General features: G+C 46.2%; 2 protein-coding genes across 4 annotated transcripts; both read left to right on the top strand.

Moving 5' to 3' along the window:
- Nucleotides 1-225: 225 nt before the first annotated feature.
- Nucleotides 226-4,725, top strand: LOC133925813 (protein trichome berefringence-like 7). 3 transcript variants are annotated; one of them, XM_062371566.1, is made up of 4 exons: nt 226-1,551; nt 2,484-2,642; nt 3,485-3,762; nt 4,419-4,725. In XM_062371566.1, exons 1-3 carry the CDS (start codon nt 734-736, stop codon nt 3,663-3,665), a joined length of 1,158 nt encoding a protein of 385 aa, XP_062227550.1. In that variant the 5' UTR covers nt 226-733; the 3' UTR covers nt 3,666-3,762; nt 4,419-4,725. The 3 variants fall into 3 exon arrangements, with proteins under 3 accessions (XP_062227550.1, XP_062227557.1, XP_062227563.1); XM_062371573.1 differs by lacking the exon at nt 2,484-2,642; XM_062371579.1 differs by lacking the exons at nt 3,485-3,762; nt 4,419-4,725 and having other exon boundaries at nt 2,458-2,594.
- A 5,433-nt stretch (nt 4,726-10,158) lies between these two features.
- LOC133925804 (probable pectinesterase/pectinesterase inhibitor 51) lies at nt 10,159-19,166 on the top strand. The gene is made up of 2 exons (XM_062371556.1): nt 10,159-11,542; nt 18,096-19,166. Exons 1-2 carry the CDS (start codon nt 10,624-10,626, stop codon nt 18,779-18,781), a joined length of 1,605 nt encoding a protein of 534 aa, XP_062227540.1. The 5' UTR covers nt 10,159-10,623; the 3' UTR covers nt 18,782-19,166.
- The last annotated feature ends 3,862 nt before the right edge of the window (nt 19,167-23,028 follow it).

Raw genomic sequence — 23,028 nt, 5'->3', positions numbered from 1 at the left:
TTAATAATTTTTAACATACATTAATATCATTTAATACGTGCTAATCCCACGACCACGGGACATCGCGGAGGTCAGGCAGTGCAATGTGGGCCCCACGTACTCCCGTTCCCCACATGCCAGTGAGTAGTAGCCTTCTCTTCAGGCCAGCGGAATTTCGGAGACACCCTTGGGTCACCAGCAATTATTTAAAGTAAAAAATCACCCACTTGACAAGTCACAACCACCACAAGTGTCGCCTCCCCAGCTCCGCGGACCTGGCCTCGCCGCGACGCGCCCGCGCCCGCGCGAGAGCTCACCAAGTCACGGCCTCCCCCAAGCAACGCGCCGCACGCCGCTGGATCGAGAGTTGTTTCTCAGACCCTCCGGCGACCGCTGGAAAGGAAGTGGCAATCGCCGGAGTCCGGTGAGTCCCTGATCTTCCCTGGTGTCCTGTTGATTCGGAGACTCGCTGCCTTTGACCTACAACAACCGGATCGGAGCTCCTTTATCTCAGAGCCACGTGCGAGCTTTGGTGACTCGCAGCCCGATCCGGTCAATTCGCCTGGCGAATTTGAATCCGGGAGGGCGGAAGCAGTTATCGAAGAGATAGCTCCTGGATTGGGAGCAAACAGCGCCTGCGAGTTTGGAAGCCATTTTTGGTTTGGTAGGCTTAGCCGTGAATTGGTTTGAAGCGGATTCGGCAACAGGGGAGTTGTGGAATGGGAGATCGGGCGGCGGCAGCGGCGAAGGTGAGATGGTGAGCGGGAGCTTTAACCGGAGCGCATCAGCGCGGCTCACAGCGAGGGGCGGCGTCGGGAGCCCCCGGGTCTCCACACCGGCGGCCGCACACCGCAACTGGTGGGCGCCGCCGTCGGGGCCGTCGTTCGAGCGCATCGCCTTGGCCTTCTTCCTGGCCTCTGTCGCGCTTGTGCTTTCCTGCGCGCTGTACCTGTACGTCTTGCGCTACCTGGGCCGGGGCAGTGTCGTCGCCGAGTTCGCCGGGGAGAATCTAGAGTCCTGCGACGTGTTCGACGGCAGCTGGGTGCCGGATGAGAGGTACCCTTTGTACAACAGCTCCCAGTGCCCGTTTGCAGAGAGGGGGTTCAATTGCCTAGCCAATGGGAGGAAGGACACGGAGTACCTCAAGTGGCGGTGGAAGCCGCGGGGTTGCGACCTGCCGAGGTTCAGTGCCCGGGATGTGCTGGAGTGGCTGAGAGGGAAGAGGGTTGTGTTTGTGGGGGACTCCATGAGCCGAACGCAGTGGGAGTCCTTCATTTGCATGCTCATGGCAGGGGTGGAGGATCCGAAGACGGTTTATGAGGTTAATGGCAACCAAATCTCAAAGACAATCCGATTTTTAGGAGTGAGATTCGAGTCATTCAACCTGAGTGTGGAGTTCTTCCGGTCTGTGTTCCTTGTGCAGCAGATCCCTGCGCTTCGCCTCAGGCGCAAGAAGGTCCGTGCGATCCTCAAGCTCGATAAGTTGGATGATATAAGTAGGAAATGGGCAAACTCAGATGTGCTTATTTTCAACTCAGGGCATTGGTGGACTGCCAGCAAGTTATTTGACATGTGAGTTCTCTTCAATTCACGGCACCCTTTGTTCTTAGCTAATTTTTTAAGTTATAACTAGCAGATTTCCACCAGTCTAATTATTTTTCAAGACGTATCTGTTCATTCATCAGAATCCATGAAAATTGATGTTTTGTCCATGGTAAGTCAAATAGGCAGCGTAGTGTTCCTATGGAAGATGTCATCACCATTTAGTATTTGTAACTTCTAAGCAACCCTATAGGAATAAAGGAGGCTAGACAGTGTTATTTTTCACAATAATTGAAGCAAGTTATACTTGTTGCTGTTGTGAATCAATGATGAGGTGTATTCTTAGCAGAAGAGTGAGGAACTGAGGATCACAAATTTTGAACCAGGTTACCAAACTGATGAGATTGCCTTGAGCTTGAGAGCCAGTGTTGTATCAGTTCTAGCTGTTTCTTGAAGTCATAGCAACACAAAAGCGTGTTAGGTTCTCCTGTCATCTCATTCATTCTGGTTGATGTTGATACATCATAGTCTTTGCCTGAATACTGGCTAGGTACTCTCCAAGTGGACAGTATGACTTTAATGATGCCAGTTTTAATGCTTCCTTCACTCGGCATTATATTGTTTTCTTGTGTTCCTTTGGCTTGTTGATGTGTTCAGTATTATATAAGAGCACTGGCTACATTGTTTTCATGTTTTTAAGATCACGACATAGCAAATGTTAATGCAATTTTTTTTGTAATATTGAAACTTCACTTTTTTTTTAGAAAATGAATTTTTAGAATTGTGATAAAAAAAACTTGCATTCTTAGCTTTGATATCTACAGACTACCCCTCAGTGGAATTGTCGTTATAATTTTTTCCTGGTATTCCTTGGCATATAATATAATCCATCTGTAGTTTGTGGATTTGCATTGATGTAAGCTTCATATATCTCAGATATTTGAGCTTGATCTTTGCAACAGGGGTTGCTATTTTGAGTCTGGAGGTGTGCTTAAGCTGGGAACATCCATTAACGCTGCTTTCAAAATGGCACTGGAAACTTGGGCTTCATGGGTGAAAGAGAGAGTCGATTTAAGCCAAACACATGTCTTCTTCCGTACATATGAACCGTCTCATTGGTGGTGTGTTTTTCTAACATACAACAGAAGCATTTCTTAGTATATTTCTTGCTTTTTTATTTGTTGTATTATAGGAGCAAAGCAACTACAATTTGAACTGAAGATATTAGATTGCTACATCATCTAAATATCATTATGATTATGGAGTTGTTTGAAAAGTAGACTTGCATTGTGCACAGGTCGTTTTGCGAAATAGTATACACTCATTGAAACTTTCTACTGAATATCTAACTATGAGGTATATATGTGTAAGGAATACACCATACATGGACTGGGTACACTACGCGTATACTTAACAACTCCGGATATTGTGGAACTGAATCTACGGTATCTAATATACCCGGAAATCTAGAAGATGTATACTAGAAAGGTTTCGATTGGTTACCCAACTCGAGTACGACTAGTATCTCGGCTGGATCTATCTGATTTGTCTTGACGGACAAAGTGAATGACTCCCTATCGATTACGGTTGGATATGAGATGGTGCATCAACCCTATGTAAGGTAGGGACCCAGACCCCTGGAGACGGAGGCAAGCCAGATCAACACATACGTAGCTCGACACAAGCACCAAGACCCTAGCATATGAGATACTCAGCAACTTCATCTCTAGCTTAGTTTAGATCCGGTCTACTCCTTTTAATAGGTCTAGCCCCATTGCTTGTACTCGAGAGAATACATATACATCAATATCCATACAGGATGTAGAGTATTACTATTTCCGGGAGACCCGAACCTGTCTACATAGTGTGTCTCATTTCGTGCTCAATCTCTGATCTCGAAGGTGCCCTAGTCAATTACGGACATATTGTCAGAAATTAATCTTCGACACTTTCGTATTTGCAGTGGCTTAAATCAAAAGGTATGTGAAGTAACAGAACAACCTACAGCTGAGGCCAAAGGAAATGACAGGAGAGAATTTGGGGATATACTTGCTGATGTTGTGGCGAATATGAGTGTCCCTGTCACCATACTAAATGTGACTTTGATGGGGGCCTTCAGAAGTGATGCTCATATTGGCATTTAGAGTCATCCTACCACCATACTTGATTGCAGCCACTGGTGCCTTCCTGGAGTTCCAGATGCTTGGAATGAACTTGTATTTTCCCACCTTTTGACGAATGGTGGGTTCCTTATTTATGATAACATTCTTTTGTGATGTTTTCTGAGAACATGTGCCTGAATCAACCAAGCCAACTATTGTGCGACCACAGTTGTTTCATCTCACAATTTTTTTTCTCGAATACGCAGGAGAGCTGTGAATCTTTGTATTAGATATGGAAGACGGGTCCAAACAGAAAAACCTCCAAATGGAGGCACACACACACATACCCTTGTATAAGTTCATCTCACAATTCACAAACCATTTTTGCTTGTGAGTTAATCCAGAAATTCTTAGCCTTGTATAAGTGCAACACGCATATTTTGGTGCTGCGATTCCTTTAAAATGTCATGTGTCATAGATTCCTATACCTGAACTTGACAATTGTAAAGAGTCTAAATGAAATAGGTTGTAATATTGTAGAATGTACATGTATATGCATGAGTAAATTCAGAATACCTAAGCTTTAGTAGCTCATTGAAAATTTTATCCTGAAGAATCTTCCAGAAAGTGTATATTGGAGTAACATAGAACTCGTCCACTAATATCAATCTGACTCTAGAATTCCAGATAGAGTTTCATATTGCTGCCCAAGTATTTGTTTTTTGTTTTTACTTGATGAATTATTTTGATTGAGTAGAATGGTGATTTGATGCTTTCTCTCGTCCGTTTCCACAGGTTGGCGAGGACTGGCTAGCTGACTGTTGACATGGTGTACTCAATTCTTTTTCTGCTTGATAATTTCAGATTCATTTGCTGAGTCTCATAGACAACAGCATCTTCTGGCAAGTTGTGTTATATTCTTCTTTTTTCTTCAGTTGCTCACGCAAGAATGCACATCTCCTGAGATTGATTTTTGTACCATTTCCTCATTTGGCTGTTTAGGTATAGAAATTCATCACAACCGGTAACCTGTATGTAAAAGCAATTCGTTTGCAAAATTTTGGAAATTCATTTCTTATGCATTAAGCGTGTGTTTGCAGCCTTTTCTTGCGTCAGGCATGTCATCAAATGGAATAGTTATGCATATGCAAACTCTGTATCAGATGGCTTCTTTTGCAGCTCTTCCAAAAGAACAAAATGTGTGGCCTGCTCAAGAAGGTAGCGTTTGGTTGGAGAGTGAGGTGAGATAGAATGATTTTATTTATATATTTGAGGATGTGATGATTTTATTTATATATAGACGCTTGTTTGATGGGTAGAATGGAACAAGTCTATTTTAGTACTTTGGGTTCATCCTTAATGTCACGTTTAAAGTGTAATGGTCACGTAATACCATTTTTTGGAACGATTCCGTCTTAAATCTTTAAATAATATTTTTTTATTTAAAACTATTCTATCCTACTGTCCTTCGTCTAAATAGTTAAAAACAAGATAAATTCGCTTCTTTCTATTTCACGAACCAAACATCTAAGTGTACGCCGGCCTGCCGACCATTCCGGTGATCCCGTGACCACGTCCCGGACCCGGTGGGCAATCCGGCAAAGGTAAGGGAAAACTGCCCATCTCTATGCCGCCGGCCGTGCTATTATCCCGTGAGTGGAAAGCTTCTTGAATCTTAAAGATAACTCCAACGTCACATGACACACAGAACATACAAATTGCTCTGTGGCAGCAGGCCATGGTGCGAAGGGCACTAGACGTGTTCGCCTGGTGTGGTAATCGCTTTGTCGTTTTCGTAGCCGGCAGCTATCGTGGCGAGGCAGGCAGTGCCTTCGCCGTGCAATTTCAAGTGTCCCTGCAGTGCCGGTTAACGTAAGCCTCAGTCGACGGGTTAACTAATGATGAACACATTTTAACTGAAATTGATAGAGCTTTCAACTTAAAGCTCAGACTTTTGACTTGAAAATTTGAACTGCCAGTTTAAAATTTAAAGCTTTCTTTTTAATTTTTATTTTTGTCTTTTTTTACTACCGGCCCCTTTAAAGCCTTTTCACAGGAGGTGAGTGCAGCGGGGAAACGAACCCCCCCCCCCCCCCCCCCGAGCTTCCAACCTTGGAGCTTGCCACCAGGCTACTTGCCTGTCTGTTTGGAGATTATGCATTGCGGAGATGAGGGTGGCGGTTGTAGTAGGACGAGTGAGGGTGGCAGTTGTAGTTGCAGACTCGTAGCAGGACGAGGGCATTATTGAAAAATTGTTGCTACCGAGTGTAGTTCAGCGATTTTTCATAGAATGATTGCAAAGAGAGATATATGACCTGTTTGGTAGAACTCTCCCTGATTCAGATTCTCTACAGAGAGTGATTCTTTGGGGGAAGTGATTCTGTGGCTGAAGTTGATTCTCTTGTGATTATCTAGAATAAACTATATGGAGGAAGTGATTCTATGCGGGAAGTGAATCAGGCGAAGCTGCTTTTTTCAGCTCTCCAGCTTCTAGTTCATTTCAGAGAATCACTCTCATGGATTCCACTCAGGGAGCTAAAAGCTAAAAGCTTAAAGCTGCTGTTCAGCAGAGTTCCCTCTGATTCCAGCCGGGAAGCTACTCTTGGAGCTCTATCAAATAGGCCATAATGCAGGAGAAATGTTGTTTATTCTTTATTCATCTATGTTTACAATAAAAGATGTTTCCCCGTATATATAGTACAAAAATCTTTAAGAGATAGAGATCTATTCCAAGAAAGCTAAATCTTTAGAGATCAAGATGGGCTCAAGTACTATTGTAAAACTCCAGATTTTCTAACACTCCCTCTTGAACACTTCTCGTAAAATGCATATGTCTCATCAAACTTTCCAAAAATTAGGAGAAATAGTACTTAGCTCGCAATATGGTCATAGAATTGCCTCATTAAAAACTTTAACATGAGAAACTTCAGGAAAATTCATCTAAGGGAAAAAGAGTACAATTCACCCAAAATGTTTCAAATAATCTTCATGATTAACTTTGGGCACATAATCTTTTTGACTAAGATTTAATTCTTCATATCGATATTAGTGAAAATTCTTCCTCTGAAAGGTGCAACTCTCTAAGTATCATTATCCCATTACAACAAACACATCTTTCAAAAGTAGATACGAGAAGAGACTTGGTGAATAAATCTACAAGATTTTCATATGACTTAGTATTCATTACCTTTATTTATGTTCATCTTATGTAATTCATAAGTATAAAAGAACTTAGGGTTGATATACTTCGTTAAGTTGCTTTTCACATATCCCGATTACACTTGTGCAATACATACATCATTACATTCATAGGGGTATTAGTAGTGTTCAAACCATATGACTGATGGATATGATTGATCACTCTTCTAAGCATGCGCATTCTCATACGACTTCATATAAAGCTATTATTTCTGAGTGCTTCGTCGAAGTAGATACAAGAATTTACTTCAAGATTTCTAGCATATTGCAGTTTCATCACATAGAAAAACATAACTAGTCTGTAATTTCGTTGTATGCGGGTCTAACAAGTACCTAGTATCTGCGTATCCATCTAGACTTAGGTCCTGATTCTTTCTGTAGAATAAACCCATATATTTACTACTTTTCAAGTAACGAAGAATATCATTCACGCCCTTCCAATACCTTCTAGTGGGCTTTACGCTGTATTGAGAATTCTGGTTCCAATACTTCCTCCCTCTCTTCTCTAGGTCTATATGGATCTTGATCTGCATGCAATGATCTTCTGACCATGGGGGTTTTAGCGGGAAATGATTTTTCAAAAATCAAACCGCTCTAACACCTTCTGAATGTACTTTGACTGATGTACTAAAATTTCATCTGTCACATACTCTAGCTGCATGCCTAAGCAAAACTAGGTTTTACCCAAATCTTTCATTTCAAATTCATACTTCACGTATAAGCTTGTCTTCTATTTCTTGTTTTGTACCATTGATATTCAGATCATCTTCGTATACACAATCCATCCTAGGATGTGACTATTTCAATCAATATAGTGACTTCTTCAATTGTACGCTATAAATATGTCTATTTCTTCTATCCTGATTTGACAATTGTATTCCTTCAGATACTTTTATGTAAACGTTCGAATCAAGGCGACTGGATTCATCAATTTTATTTTGAACTTCAGGTTGACTGCCATTGAGATTAAATATATGCGGTCACAACATCCATCAATTTTATTTTGAACTTCAGGTTGACTGCCATTGAGATTAAATATCTAAAGGTAATGTCACTCATCATTGAGGAATAAGTTTCTTCATAATCAACGCTTGATCGTTGAGTGGAACCTTGTGCCACTAGTCGTGCTTTGTACCTTATAATTTCATTCCTCTTACGAACAAAAACCTACTTGTATCCTACTGGTCTGATGTGGAGATGTGTGCGGCATACTAGCCCCAAAACATCTCTTTTGTTCAGGGATAACAGTTCAGCCATTATTGCATTCTATCAATCTTCCTAATCTGACCTCATTCTACATTCAGTGAGCGATGCAGGCTCAAGGTCATGATCTATGACTATGGTAATTTATTTGCGAAGTATGTGTCGACTATTGTGGTTACTCTATTTAGGATTCTCCTAAATTTATATAGCTTATTGCTATTTTATTATAGGTTGCATTTTCAGGTGCTTCTATATCTTGATCTTCATAATTTCTTTCAGGTGTACTTTCAGGTGTTTCTTCATTATTTCTTATTATTGGAGCAAGGCCCTTTAGCTTAACAGCATCAATTTTAATTTCAGCACATGTATTTTCGCTGGTTTCTTCCTGCTTGGGAAGATTCAAATCTGGTATGCTTATTTCCTGATATTCCATACAATCGTCAGGTCTCAACTAGCTCCCCTTCATTTTCCTTTGAGGAATTTTTATGATCGGCTGTGATAAGATTTCATTTCCCATTTTCGCCAGACGTCTCTAGCTATTTGTGACTTGAGAAATCGAATTTATTATCCTTTTATTATTATTCGGAGCTTCTAGGACAAGATGAGAGGTACCCTCTTTTGGTACTTTCACCCTCTCCGGTGCATGGCGTGCAGGTACATGCAATTTAGTCACACTCTTCAAATCACAAAAATGATAAGGAATGTCATTTGCTAATCTCTGCAAATCAATAATTTTCTGTAATTCATCATTTGCTTCACTAGTGCGAGGATCATGTGCCCTAATTCCTTCAGTCTGCCATATAATTTCCTAACATTTTTCATCCAAGGGTATATTTCCTTCCCCTGATGACGGAAATTTATTTTCATCAAAAATATAGTCAGCGAAGCGAGCCGTATGTAGATTTCCTATTGTTGATTCTAAATATCAGATTATAGATGCAGTCTCATAGCCAACATATATTCCAAATTTCCATAAAGGTTCCATAGTGGTTCGTCGACGGCACGTTCCTTCGTTTTCCGATCTGTGTAGAGACGGCGGCCGCCGGTAAGGTGGTGACTATGAGCCCCACTGATCGTGTTTGTTGCAATTAAGCGCTCCAAATCGATCGTACATTTCAATCCTTGCGAGTGATTTGTACCGCATAGGGCATATAGGCTAGGCCGTGACCTGCTCACTTGACGACGATATCAATTCAATGCAAATCGGTCACGGCAGATTCATTCCGCTAGCTTGGTCTCTGGCAGAGCTTCGTGCTGATAACATGTTGACAAACTACTGCTACCGAGTGTAGTCCAACGATTCCTCGAAAAACAATTGCAAAGATAGACACAATGTAAGGGAAATCTTGTCTATTATTTATTTATCTGTGTTTATAATAAGAGGTGATGTCCCATATATATAAGTAAAAAACCCCTAAAAGATAGAATTAATTTTTAAGAGATAGAGACCTATTTTAAGAAGGAAATTTTTTTAGAAATCGAGACGAACCTAAATTCTATTGTAAAATTTTAGATTTCATAACAGGCATCACTAGAATAAGGACGGGTTGTGGTGGTAATGACGAGACGGTGGCAGGGCATATGGGCCAAAAATTCAAAATTAGACAACACATATGAACGTATTTGCCGAAATAGACAATATGTAGTCGTATTTATTAATTTAGCATCCGTATTTGACGCACAATGTACCGAAAATAGACATCGTGTACCGAAAAAGTCATTTTCGGCACACGGTATGCAAAATACGACACTGTTGCCCGTATTTGATACACCGTGTGCAGAAAATGGACTGTATTCGACACATGATGTGCAGAATACAGGTAACAGTGCTGTATTCGGCACACCGTGTGCCCAAAAACACTTTTTTGTTACCAACATGACCGTGTACCGGAAAAACAGATGTGACATGATCGTGTACCGAAAAAGTATTTTTGGCACACGATGTGCCGAATACGGTATTGTTGCCCGTATTCGGCACACCGTATGCTGAAAATGGCTTTTTCGGTACACCGTGTACCGGATACAGATGCTAAATTAATAAATACAACTACACATTATCTATTTCGGCAAATACATTCAGATATATTTTCTAATTTTGGATTTTTACCGGCATATGGAGTATGTTATATGTGTCTAAACTACCATGATACCGGTTTGAATACTGCAGTACACGAATTATGTGTACAAAATTACGAGCGTATGGCCGCATGTGTACAAAATTATTGGTGGTTATGTTGCTGAACATGATAAATACATTTCCTTATTTGAAGTAAGCAAAACCAAATCAACGATAACAGAAGCAAGATCAATAGAAGGTATGTATATATCTCATTATCTGAAGTAAGGAAAACCAAATCAACAAAAAAACGGAAGAAAAATCAATAGAAAGGATTCAGATAATAAGAGACATGGATGCTTTCCTCCTACTTCCTGTTACATCTCCACCCATCCCTCATAATCATATTCATCCCCTTCTCCAACCGAGCCTGGTCGTCTCCGTCCCCAAGATAACCACCCCGGCCACCCACACACTCCAGTAGGCAGTAGCGACTCCACTCCCAGCCGCGCGCGGACGTACAACGCCATCCAACTATCAGCAATGCCTCCCTCGGCTCGCCTCCTTTCCTTTTTCCTCGTCCTCCTCTTCCACCTCCCCTTCTCTCTCTCCTTCCGCAACCACCACCGCAGCCCCTCCCCCTCGCCGGCGTCCTCCGACGCGGCGCCGCTCGCCGTCCTGCTCGCCTGCAACGCCACCCGCTTCCAGCCCGCCTGCGTCTCCACCCTCTCCAGCGCCGGCGCCGACTCATCCACCTCCGACCTCCTCGCCGCCACCCTCGCCGCGCTCCGCGCGCGCCTTCCGCCCGCCGTCTCCACCGCTAAGTCCGTCCTCGCCGCCGCCTCCAACGTGAACCTCTCCAACGCGGCCACCAACTGCCTCACCTTCCTCGCGCTCTCCTCCCACCGCCTCTCGCCGTCCCCCTCGCCGTCGCTCCTCTCCGCCTCCACCGCGCTGCTCCACCTCTACGACTGCTGGTCCGCCTACAAGTACGTCAACTTCTCCCGGACCATCTCCGACGCCATGGCCTACCTCGACGACACCATCGCCGTCAACAGCAACTACATCTCCATGCTCGCCGCGCGGCAGCGCTACGGCGACGACACCTCCCGCTGGGCCCCGCCGCAGACCGAGCGCGACGGGTACTGGCCCCCCGCGGCGGCGGCCGCGGAGGCTGACATGGACGCGCTTGGAGTGCCCAAGGGGCTGCCGGCGCGCGTGACGGTGTGCGGGGCCGGGTGCGACTACAAGACGGTGCGGGAGGCGGTGGCGGCGGCGCCGGACTACGGCGCCGCGATGTTCGTGGTGCATGTGAAGGAGGGGGTGTACAGGGAGACGGTGACCGTGCCGTGGGAGAAGACGAACGTGGTGGTCGTGGGCGACGGCATGGGGCGGACGGTCATCACCGGCAATCTCAACGCCGACACGCCCGGCGTCTCCACCTTCAACACCGCTACCGTAGGTACGTATAAATACACGTATTTCTGTCTTTTCCTTTTGTTTTCTTCTGTTGTACGATCTACGTATTGCACTGATGAGCTGCTTTCGGCAAATTTGGAAATTTAGACAACATACGCGACCATATTTGCGAAATTAGACAACATGTCGACGTATTTGCAAATCTAGCACTCGTATTCGGTACCTCAAATTCCGAAATTTGGATTTCAGAAACTGAAATTCCGAAAACACCGTATTCGGCAACTGAGGTGCCGAATACGGCACTGTGGGCCGTATTCGGCACCTCAGTTGCCGAATACACCCTGTACTCTGCTGTATTCGGCAACTGAGGTGCCGAATACGGCCCACAGTGCCGTATTCGGCACCTCAGTTGCCGAATTCAGTGCATCATGTCGCTTTCACGTCCTGTCGATGCTTTCGGTGTGTGCGTGCCAGCGGGATGCTGCTTTTGCGCTTAATAAAAAGCCCTGGCTCGCAGAAGAGAGAAGGGAGAAGAGAATAGAGCAGCAAAGGAGAGAAGGGAGAAGAGAAGAGAGCAGCAGTGGAGAGAAGGGAGAAGAAAAGAGAGCAGCAGTGGAGAGAAGGGAGAAGAAAAGAGAGCAGCAGTGGAGAGAAGGGAGAAGAAAAGAGAGCAGCAGTGGAGAGAAGAGAGCAGCAGCGGAGCAACGCTAGGAGAAGCAGCTCGAGCAGAGGGGGGCAGCCGGAGAGGATCGACGCGAGCAGCAGCCGCGCTCAATTTTCTTAAGGTAAGTTTTTAGATTACGTAGTTAATTAGTAATTGTAATTAGATTTTTCTTAGTTCGTTCAGAAGTATATTAGTCATTTCGTCAGTATATTGTTAAATTCATTCAAGTACATTTAATTAATTATATTATTTTGGTAAATTAGAGTATTTAAATTAATGATTTAGTTGGGTTATATAATTTTTATTAGTAAGTGTGATTAGATTCTTTACTTAATATAGTAACATGAATTTACGTGATTTAATCTAGGTAATTAGTTTTATTAAAGTAATATAATTAATCAATTAACTTGATTAATTAGTTTAATCACTTAGGTTTGGTAGAACCGTAGAAGATAGTGTCCAGTAGCAATAAAGATGCATATTAGTTGTATATTGCACAATTTAATTAGTATTATTTTTGTACTTATTATTTATTACATGTATATTTATTTAGGAGATACGATATGATTTTCCATATTTATTATGGAGAACGTCCCACAGTTTTGCACGGGAGACTTGTAACAATTCAGAACTGCCAGCACATAGAGAGTTCGGTTGAGGTACCTATTGATCTAGATGGCCTGAAATCACATATTATGCGCCTTTTGCGTGTGAACCAGCAGTCCCATACTGTTGTCTTAGAGGGTGTACGGTAATATAAGGACTAACCGGTACGAAAGCTAATTAAGTGATTGTGTTGCTCCTCTTCTGCTGATGCTTCTCGCGTTCCTCTGCTCCCTTCTCTTCTCCCTTCTCTGCTCTGCTGCTGCTGCGACCTCAATTTATTCAGCAGACCAGCGATCTCTCCGCGTGTAGCGCCAAAACAACACATGCATGCACCGGCCGAAAGCATCACGGGAGGGAAGGGAAAATTGATTGATGTGACGTAAAAGAGATTGATGCGACGCAGCAAAAAGCGGTGGCAAATCAGTCGGCCGGCATATTCGGCAACTGAGGTGCCGAATACGGCACTGCGTATTCGGCACCTCAGTTGCCGAATACGGTGTTTTCGGATTTTCAGTTTCCGAAATTCAAATTTCGGTATTTGAGATACCGAATACGAGTGCTAGATTTGCAAATACGTCGACATGTTGTCTATTTTCACAAATACGGTCACGTATGTTGTCTAAATTCCCAAATTTGCGGCTGCTTTCTTGTGCGGTCGTACACGTACGTGCATGAAATGAATGCCGCAGCGTTCATATGGTGCTCGTGACCCACCCGGCCCTCCATTAAACTAGCCGTTTCTCTACACCGAAAACGCTTTCCGTGGATTCGATGTTGCGACGTGAGCCCTGAATTATTTGCTCTCCTACGTTGCATCCGGCATGTCACATGAGCACATGACGATGTGAATGTAGAGTCGTCTCAGCATTCACAATCGTAGCAGGTACAACTTAGCTTAACTAGCGTCATTTACTTGTCCAAATACATCGCAGAGCTTTTCAATCGATGTAGGATAACCGTTGCATCTGGATAGTGCGCTCTTTCTCTCTTCTTCTTTCTTGCGTATGTTTCTTCTCCCCGCACGGCAACATGAAAAGCTCACTCGCTCACCTGCCTCAGTCTCTGGTGGCATCCTCGCCGCCTCGCTGTACCCTGCCTCTTTCGTCAAGCCGGCCTGTCGTTCAACAACCTCCCTTTAAGCCCACTGCCCATCGGGAAGCTGCCGTCGCTAACTCCATCGGCTGATGGTGCCTCCTAATTTTAAGACAGGCCCTTTTTTCGAACGTGGCCTGGTTTGGATAAGGTAGCTGCACATTTTTAACACTCGAGATAGTAACTGTTGTCAGTAAATATCTGCTTTCATGTAGTCAATTAAGCGTTACGAGCAAATCAAAATCGATTCACTTACCAACAGTAGTGACAAGTACTACAATACGTGACTTGTGGTCCATGCCGGAGGCGACAATGCGGCGTAGCGTCACGAGCCTGCTCCTAGGTTGCCAAAACACTCGACTTTCCCGTGGTTCGGTCGGCCCTACAAGCGAAAAGGCGTGCCCTCGTGTTCGTCGTGTAGCTAAAATACAACACCGGACGCGGACGGCAGAAATCGACAGTGTATTTATGGAGGGTATTTATCGGAATAGATAATATATCGATGTATTTATAATTTTAGCATCTGTATTCAGTATCTTATTTTAAAAACGATTTTCGGTGCATCTTACCCTAAAAATACACGGATCCGGCTATATTCGGCACACGGTGTACCAAATTTGATGCCGACGTGTTGTGATTTCATGTAATTATCAATTTTCAATAAAATTTGTAATTATTTGCTAACTTAAATATACATTTCAAAATTCCTAATTTACTATGCATGTAGTCTCTAAGGCAGTGGACAGTCTTAACACTTAGGTATGTTTGAACATGCGTAATTTAAAATATAATAGTGGTAATATTCCTCCTTGTATCATTAATCATCTCAAGATAACGGTGGAAAGTGACGGCGTAAATTAGCGGAAGAATGCTAGTTGTGCCAGTCAAAACTATCAGGGTAAAATAGTTGTTATCTATGAGGTGGTGATTGGAAGTTGTGAGGATGGATACAAGCAAATCCATCATTATCTTCACGGTCATCAATGCCCTCCGAAGATAGATATCTCGGAGGGAGTGGTCGTTGTGGCATGAAATCGTTATCCTCGTCGTCATCTTGAGCTATCACGGTAGGAGCACGTTCTATTTTCTTGTTGGTTGTACACGATATCGATGTGGTGTGTGAACATCCTCTTGCAGTGTTTGTTGAACCTTCTACTATATTGTTGCTGGAACATCGAGGCATCGGTGGCATGAAATTATCGTCATCATCGGCCTCGTTATTTTCTGGTTGAATAATAGAGGGCGCCCTTGTATCCCTTAGGTTCGCTGATCTTCGTCGTCTTCTACTTGAACCGGGCATCACAACCCCGTCGAAGAGTAAATGCATCACCAAGAAGTGTGGGATTTCTTTGTTGATCAACTCTGCGTCTTCCGGGAACGCCTAAAGCATAAGATGAGTGTTCGAATCAATGTATTTAAGATAAACAGGGTGACAAAATAGAAAATGATGAACCTGGATGTGGGATGCTGTCGGTGTATTCAGAACCAGGGGTCCCTAAGTCCCGAGGCCAGGCCGGCCATCCACCACATGTCACCACCCTGCAAGGTAAGAAAAAGCTAAGTCCCGGGAGAAGGTGCTCGGGGCCGCCGCCTCTGGTTCCCGAGCACCCTAGTTCCCCGATGATCTGCAGGGCCCAAATACTAAGAACGAAGTGCTCGGGAGAGAGTGCTCGGGGCTGCACGTGGCAGCCCCCGAGGACTCGGTGCCCCGAATGTCCCACCGAAGTGCTCGGGAGAGAGTGCTCGGGGCTGCACGTGGCAGCCCCCGAGGACTCGGTGCCCCGAAGGTCCCACCGAAGTGCTCGGGAGAGAGTGCTCGGGGCTGCACGTGGCAGCCCCCGAGGACTCGGTGCCCCGAAGGTCCCACCGAAGTGCTCGGGGGAGAGTGCTCGGGGCTGCACGTGGCAGCCCCCGAGGACTCGTGCCCCGAAGGTCCCACTGAAGTGCTCGGGAGAGAGTGCTCGGGGCTGCACGTGGCAGCCCCCGAGGACTCGGTTCCCCGAAGGTCTCACTCGAGTGCTCGGGAGAGAGTGCTCGGGGCTGCACGTGGCAGCCCCCGAGGACTCGGTTCCCCGAAGGTCTCACTCGAGTGCTAGGGAGAGAGTGCTCGGGGCTGCACGTGGTAGCCCCCGAGGACTCGGTTCCCCGAAGGTTCGCGCAAGATCATTCAACAACCCGAAGGGTCCCGTCGTCAGGGTGTCATCCAGTCAAAGGCCCAATGCCGCATTTAATAGGCACGCGCGGTCTGACATCCTGACATCCTGACATTCTCAGCTGCCCACGCCCCAGTGTCAGACCCTGCCATGCACTGGCAGGGGGGCGTGGGTCCATTAAATGCACGGGTCCCGTCCCGTTTCATCCAGGTGCCTCGGGATAACGTTGCCAGAATCGAAGCGCTCGGCCTGCCACCCTGCCCTGGCAGAAGAACAAGACAGGGTGGGCGCACCGGGCACCTCTGAGGCTGCCCGGTGGGCCCCTTTCATGGCGCCCCGAGGCTTCCGCAGCGGCTGGTGGTCGAATGCGCGCCGCATTTCTCCACCGCCCCTGTCACTTCGCCAAGATGAAATGATTACGCCTTTCTCCGTGGCACCTTGGCATTCGCGTCCCCTCTTTCCCATTCAGGATATGTTGAGGTCGGCGCGCCTATAAAAGGAAAGGATGGAGAACACTAAAAGAGGGAGGAACAACCCCCGACCACAAGACAACCAAGAGACCAGATAACCAACAATCTCCGGCGAGCCAGGCCAAAGATAGATCAACAGACACTCGAACCAGCTCAAGTTAAGCTGGAACATAAGAGCCTCAAGCTCTTTGTAAACAGTTCTCCCCTTAGAACCAGATACCTCCTTGAAGAATCCCCTTCAAGGATAAATATAGCGCTCATACAGGAGTAGGGTGTTACGCCTCCGTGCGGCCCGAACCTGTCTAAAACCCGGCGTACCCACTAGCCATCGCATTTATTTCCGTTCCCGCTTGTTTCCCACACAAGCTTTTCCAGGATCATCCCCCGGCCGAATCTCTAAAAAGGGGTCTCTCGGGATCCCTACGACAGGAGTTCACTCTCCGACAGATGCATACTGGTCAAGCAAAATAGAAAATCAATGTATTGGTCAGCAGGAACGATAACAGCTTCTGTTCTGCATTGACTGCTTTGCTCCTACATGTAACCACTGACGACCTTAGGACCCTCTTGCACGAGCGGCGCCAAATGTATCTCAGGGTGTACGAACTAGCCGATCATCCTTCTGTGCCAAGTTTCTCTACGAGGCAAACAAAAATGACGATGTTGCCCGACCAGTATGCATCTCATATCCAGGTTCATCATTTTCTATTTTGTCACCGTCCTTATCTTAAATATATTGATTCGAACGTTCCTCTTATGCGTTAGGCGTTCCCGGAAGATGCAAAGTTGATCAACAAAGAAATTTCACACTTCTTGGTGATGCATTTGCTCTTCGGCGCTCAAGATGGCGACGATTTCATGCCACAACGACTCCTCCCTCTGAGGCCTCTATCTCCGGAGGACACTAATGACCGTGGGAATGATGGTGGATTTACTTGTACCTATCCTCACAACTTCCAATCATCACCTCATAGATGACAAACATCTTACCCTGATAGCCTTGACTGTCATAACCGGCATTCTTCTGCTAATTTACATCGTCAGTTTCCACCGTCATCTTGAGATGATCAATGAGATATTGTCACTATTACATTTTAAATTGTGTATTTCAAACATAACTAAGTGTTAAGACTGTCCACTGCCTTAAGGACTACATGCATAGTAAATTAGGAATTTTGAAATGTACATTTAAATTAGCAAATAATTACAAATTTTATTGAAAATTGACAATTACATGAAATCATAACACGCCGGTATCATATTCGGCACATCATGTGCCAAATATGGCCGGGCCAGTGTATTTTCGAGGTACGATGTACTGAAAATCATTTTTGGTAAATGAGGTGTCAGATATGGATACTAAAATTATAAATACAGTGATATATTATCTATTTCGATAAATACACTCATATATATATTATCTATTTTTTATTTTTGCCGACGCGGACGGGACCAGACATCATGCTTGTGTAGTCATTTCACCGAGAAAAAAGTGCGTAGCGACCCGCCTCTACAACTCTGTCGTGCACTCTGTTACGAAATGCGATGTATCCCAGCAAGTTTTCACGTTGCGGAGCGCATGATTTACGCTCGCTCGCCTTGATTTTGCAGGCGTTCTCGCGGACGGCTTCATGGCGCGCGACATGACGATCGCCAACACCGCGGGTCCGGACGCGCACCAGGCCGTGGCCTTCCGCTCGACGGGGGACCGCACGGTGCTGGACACCGTGGAGCTCCTGGGCCACCAGGACACGCTGTACGCGCACGCCATGCGCCAGTTCTACACCCGGTGCCGCGTCTCCGGGACCGTCGACTTCGTGTTCGGCAACTCGGCCACGCTGCTGCACGACACCGCCCTCATCGTCCTGCCCCGGCAGCTGCAGCCCGAGAAGGGCGAGAACGACGCCGTCACCGCGCAGGGCCGCACCGACCCCGCCCAGCCCACGGGGATCGTGCTCCGCGGATGCGTCGTCAACGGCAGCGACGAGTACATGGCGCTGTACCACCAGAAGCCCGACGTGCACCGTGTCTACCTGGGCCGCCCCTGGAAGGAGTACTCGCGGACCGTGTACGTCGGGTGCACACTCGCGGAGATGGTGCAGCCGCAGGGGTGGCTAGCGTGGAACGGGGACTTCGCGCTCAAGACGCTCTACTACGGCGAGTTCGACAGCGCAGGCCCCGGCGGACGCGACGCGAGCCGGAGGGTGCCGTGGAGCAGCCAGGTGCCCAAGGACCACGTGGACGCGTACAGCGTCGCCAACTTCATTCAGGGACACGAGTGGATACCCAAAGTGTAAGTAAAAGTGTAAAACTGGTACTCCTATAGGGTCGATGCATTAAGAATTTAAGATGGTGCCGTCGACGTGGAGTGCTGCGTTTAAGAATGCAAGTGATCAGCAATGAACCGGCGAAATCTCGGCCCCGTACGCGCGAATCACGATGACCGTGAAATCTTGCACAAGCAGTCGTTAATCTCAGAAACGAACTCGAGAATTGGCGGTCGTGGCCGGAAGAGTGGCTTGGAAGAACGGCGGAACGAAGCGGTGGCGTGGCAGAGCATGAATACGACTCCCCACTTCAGCACGTCGTGTCAAACAACATCATCATCTCGTAGCTTTATGCTCTAGCTCGTGGTGGTCCATGTCCATCACCGCAACACTGCATGCATGCTTTCTATTGCAGCTGCATCCTTTCACTGCGCCGTTCTTTCATCACCGCGTGTGCAAGGACCGACCCAGCGAAGCCGGGCGTAAAGCCGGTCAATTGATCACAATCCATCTGCTGTTGACTAGAGCTAGAACTTTGGGCCGTATTTTTTGGGCCGGCCCGAGCCCAGCACGGCTCGGTGCAGCTTAAGCCCGATCCGATCCGAGCTCTGATGGGCTGGGTCAGCCTGGCCCGATTTATGGACCGGACCTGACCTTGATATGGGGCCCAATGGGCGGTCTGGCCCGGTAAAAAATGGGTTCGCGCCCTCACGCACGGTGGAGTGTGGTGGTGCTAGACTCGTGCCAGCCCGGCCCGATAAGGCCCATCGTGCATTCGGGTCGGGTCTAGGCTTAGCTGAAGATGGATTGGGCCAGCTCGACCCGACCCGAACAGTTTACCGGGCTATCCTAGCACGGCCCGAAAGGCCCAAAGCCCGAAGGGGTCGGGTCGGGCCAGCTCGACCCGACCCGAACAGTTTACCGGGCTATCCTAGCACGGCCCGAAAGGCCCGAAGCCCGAAGGGGTCGGGTCGGGCCAGCCCGACCCGGCCCAAGTCCCACCTCTACTGTTGACGTTTGTTCACGCGTGCGTCGCGTGTCACATCGCATGCGACATTCTACAAGTCCGCAGCCTTTTGTTTTCTTTCAAGGGTGCTGTGCAGTACAAAACTGAGGTTGCTTTCTTACCCAAAAAAAAAGAAGAAGAAAAGAACTCTGAGGTTCTCTCTCGGGAGGGAACAGACATAGGCCCGCTAGAAAGCAAAATACAAGCTGTGCACAGATGTGCCGAGCTGGATTTCGACGTGGAACATGGGTTCGATTGGTTGACCATATGAGAGCAATTTGGTTTGATGAATGAGTATAATTTTATACAAAAGTGTGTTTGATTTCACGTATATACTGTTACAACTTGGTCTGACGAATATAAATGTAAGCTTACAGCATGGCCCGATAGATACATACATCCACTGATAGTGAGTCCATTTATCAGTGTCATAAAATCATTTTTATATGAACAACTAATCATAGTCTCAGTACTTACATCCACTTATACAGTCTCAAATTCGATCAAATAAACAGAAATTCAGTTTAATCTATCTAAACATATACAACTAACTAAATATTTTTTTCAACAAATATAACTCTACTTACCTATTTTCTGTTAACTTACGTATATAATATATACAAACAGACTCATGCGAATAACAGTCACACTCTAGATGTTTTCGTCAGAGCCTGGTCACCCCCACTTCAGATGGGCCAGCAAAAGCCGACAATGCTTTCGCAAAAGTTACGTCCACGGCCACATTGGGCTTCGTTGCTACGATTGTAAGCTTAAAGTTAGGCCCTGCATCCCAGAGAAAATCGGGTTTTTTATTTTTTTATTTTTTATTAATATCTAAATAAATAGACCCCTATAGCAATATTAGTATAGATAGATATCTACAGTCTTTTGAAAGGGTTGTATGATAATATTTATATAAATAAATGTCTACCGTCCTCTGAAATTACAGCAGCCCTTTCAGAAAACGGTACTGATGACATGGTGGCAACGTCACCCCTTACCACCGTCTTGGAGGGCAGGTAGGGCCCACCCCTGAGCACGGCGCCTTTTCCATCCTTTGAGAGGGCGGTTAGCCCTTGTCATCCTTCTAGGGGCGGTTAGTCCTATCGCTTGTAAATTTGATTTTTTAATTTAATTTTTGTATGTGTTAATTTTAAAAATAGTGCATATTCATTCGATAAAAAATGTTAATTGTATAAAACATGGTCAAAACGGTATCACAGAGTAGTTACATTTTAGAAATTTAGGATCGATATAAATTTGTCGATATTAATTTATTTATTTGATGTAAAATTATATGAGTAATTTTTTAGCGACGTAATGTTGGGAGGATACAAAATCTAATTTTTCGAACGATTGTAGTTGTATAAAACACTATGAGCATAATACCCGAGACGAATGTTACATATGCTGACAAACATTACATGAAACACGGGATTTATCGTTACTGCGTGAATAAATCCTAACCATAAAGACATGACAAAAAAAAACGTTGACATGTATGGTACACCTAAAGACCTGATTTTTAGTTTTTTATACTGTGAGGGTAGTGGAGGGGTGGGAGTGGGGAGCTAACCACCCCTAAAAGGGCGGGTATGAGAGACTAACCGTCCCCTGAGAGGGTAGCAAGGAGGCTACCTCTAAGAGGCGCGGTACGACCGACGAGCATGAGGGTAGGTTCTAACCGCCATCTAAAAGGGCTACAACTCTTTCAGAAGATGATAAACGTCTATTTATATAAATATTGTCCTTATATATCTATTTATTTAAATATTAATAATAAAAATTAAAAAAAAACTCGAGAAAATCGACACGAGAAACTTAGGCAGCGCAACCGTTGGGCCGTAACAAAAGCCGAGTTGCTTGACCGTATCGTAGCGGCCCATTCACGCCCGAATCAGCAACCGCGAGCACCGCCGCCCATCAGACGCCGCCCTTGCCAAAAAAAAGCGGCCGTTTGTCGTGACAACCCGCACCGGCCCCGAACTGAGAGTTCTGAGTCCGTCCGGCCGCCGCAGGGACCGTAAACCTCGGCCTCGCAGCCGGACTAGTGGTTGGTGGCGCACCGGCAACGCGGGACCGCAGCCGCGTGACGCCGAGAGGCCAACCAGGCGCGGGATTCCCCTCCGCGTTGCACACGGCATGCCGGCACTGGTGACGAGCGTGAACTGCAGCAGCCAGTGCTCGTATCTGTCCCACAGCCACAGGACGTCGCCACGACCTGTTTCTTTCTCTACCCGGTCAAAGCTCAAAAGCTGGAATCTCACGGCTCTCCTCCTCCAGGCGGCAGTGCGACAAATGTACGACGCAAGTGGAGCGTGTCAAGGGGCCGGCCCTTGCGCGGTGATCTCTGACAAGCAGAAGATGGCGTTAGATTGCCGCGTCCCTCTCGTGCTCGCCCAAGGGGAGAGAGAGAGAGACACCGGGGCTCCCAGCACCACCGCCGCGTGTGCGTGTGCGTGTGCGTGTGCCTCGAACCCGTTTGCCTCAAACATATTGTAGTACCCCATGGTACGGACTACAGAGCATTTTGGACTCTGGCTCACACGGTGGAATAAACTAGCGAGCTCGCAACGCGACGCGCGTGTCATGGACTCATGGGATGGGAGAATAGTACGAGCAGTAGCGGTTAGATGCAACGCCCTTTCCATGGTTTTGGTGTACTAGTAAATCGTGCGCCAGATCTGGACGCATCCCTCAATTTTCCTAGTGACAATTGAGAAGAACAACCTACTCCTGGTCACTTGCAACGCAAACATCCAACCACTCCAATCTTAAACGACAAGGGAACGGAAGTCTGGAGTAGTATGTACAGCGTCTTGGAAAAACAATGCTACCACCGGCGCTTGTACAGCCTGATCCCCGTGCTTTTTAGGTGTGTTGCTGTTGGAAAAGCCGAAAGCGTGCAGGATGACGAGCTAGAAAAGACTCTGCGTCTCGAAGGAGCGGAACATGACGAGATAATCGATGCTAGCTGTTGTGATCTTTCTCTCTGGCAGAAACAGCACTGCACCGAACCTATCAATGGATGCAATGATGCATGTTCTACGCCCGTACGATGGAGGGAAGCACGGCAATTGAACGCTGCCTTGTTAGGTGGTACAAACGTGCTACAACAGAAAAATGAGGTTCGTGACTTTGGCACATTCTGTTCTAGAGGAAACACACGACGCAGATCTCCCATGCTGAAAGGGCTCCATGAGCCATCGATCAAAAGAAAGGGCTCCAAGAGGAAACACAAGTAGTTGATCTAATCCAACATCACCACAGC

This window comes from Phragmites australis, chromosome 1 (assembly GCF_958298935.1).
Source record: "Phragmites australis chromosome 1, lpPhrAust1.1, whole genome shotgun sequence".
Classification (NCBI taxonomy): Eukaryota; Viridiplantae; Streptophyta; class Magnoliopsida; order Poales; family Poaceae; genus Phragmites; species Phragmites australis.
Note: the sequence above shows the minus strand (reverse complement) of the source record. Positions and strands in the feature narration are given on the sequence as shown.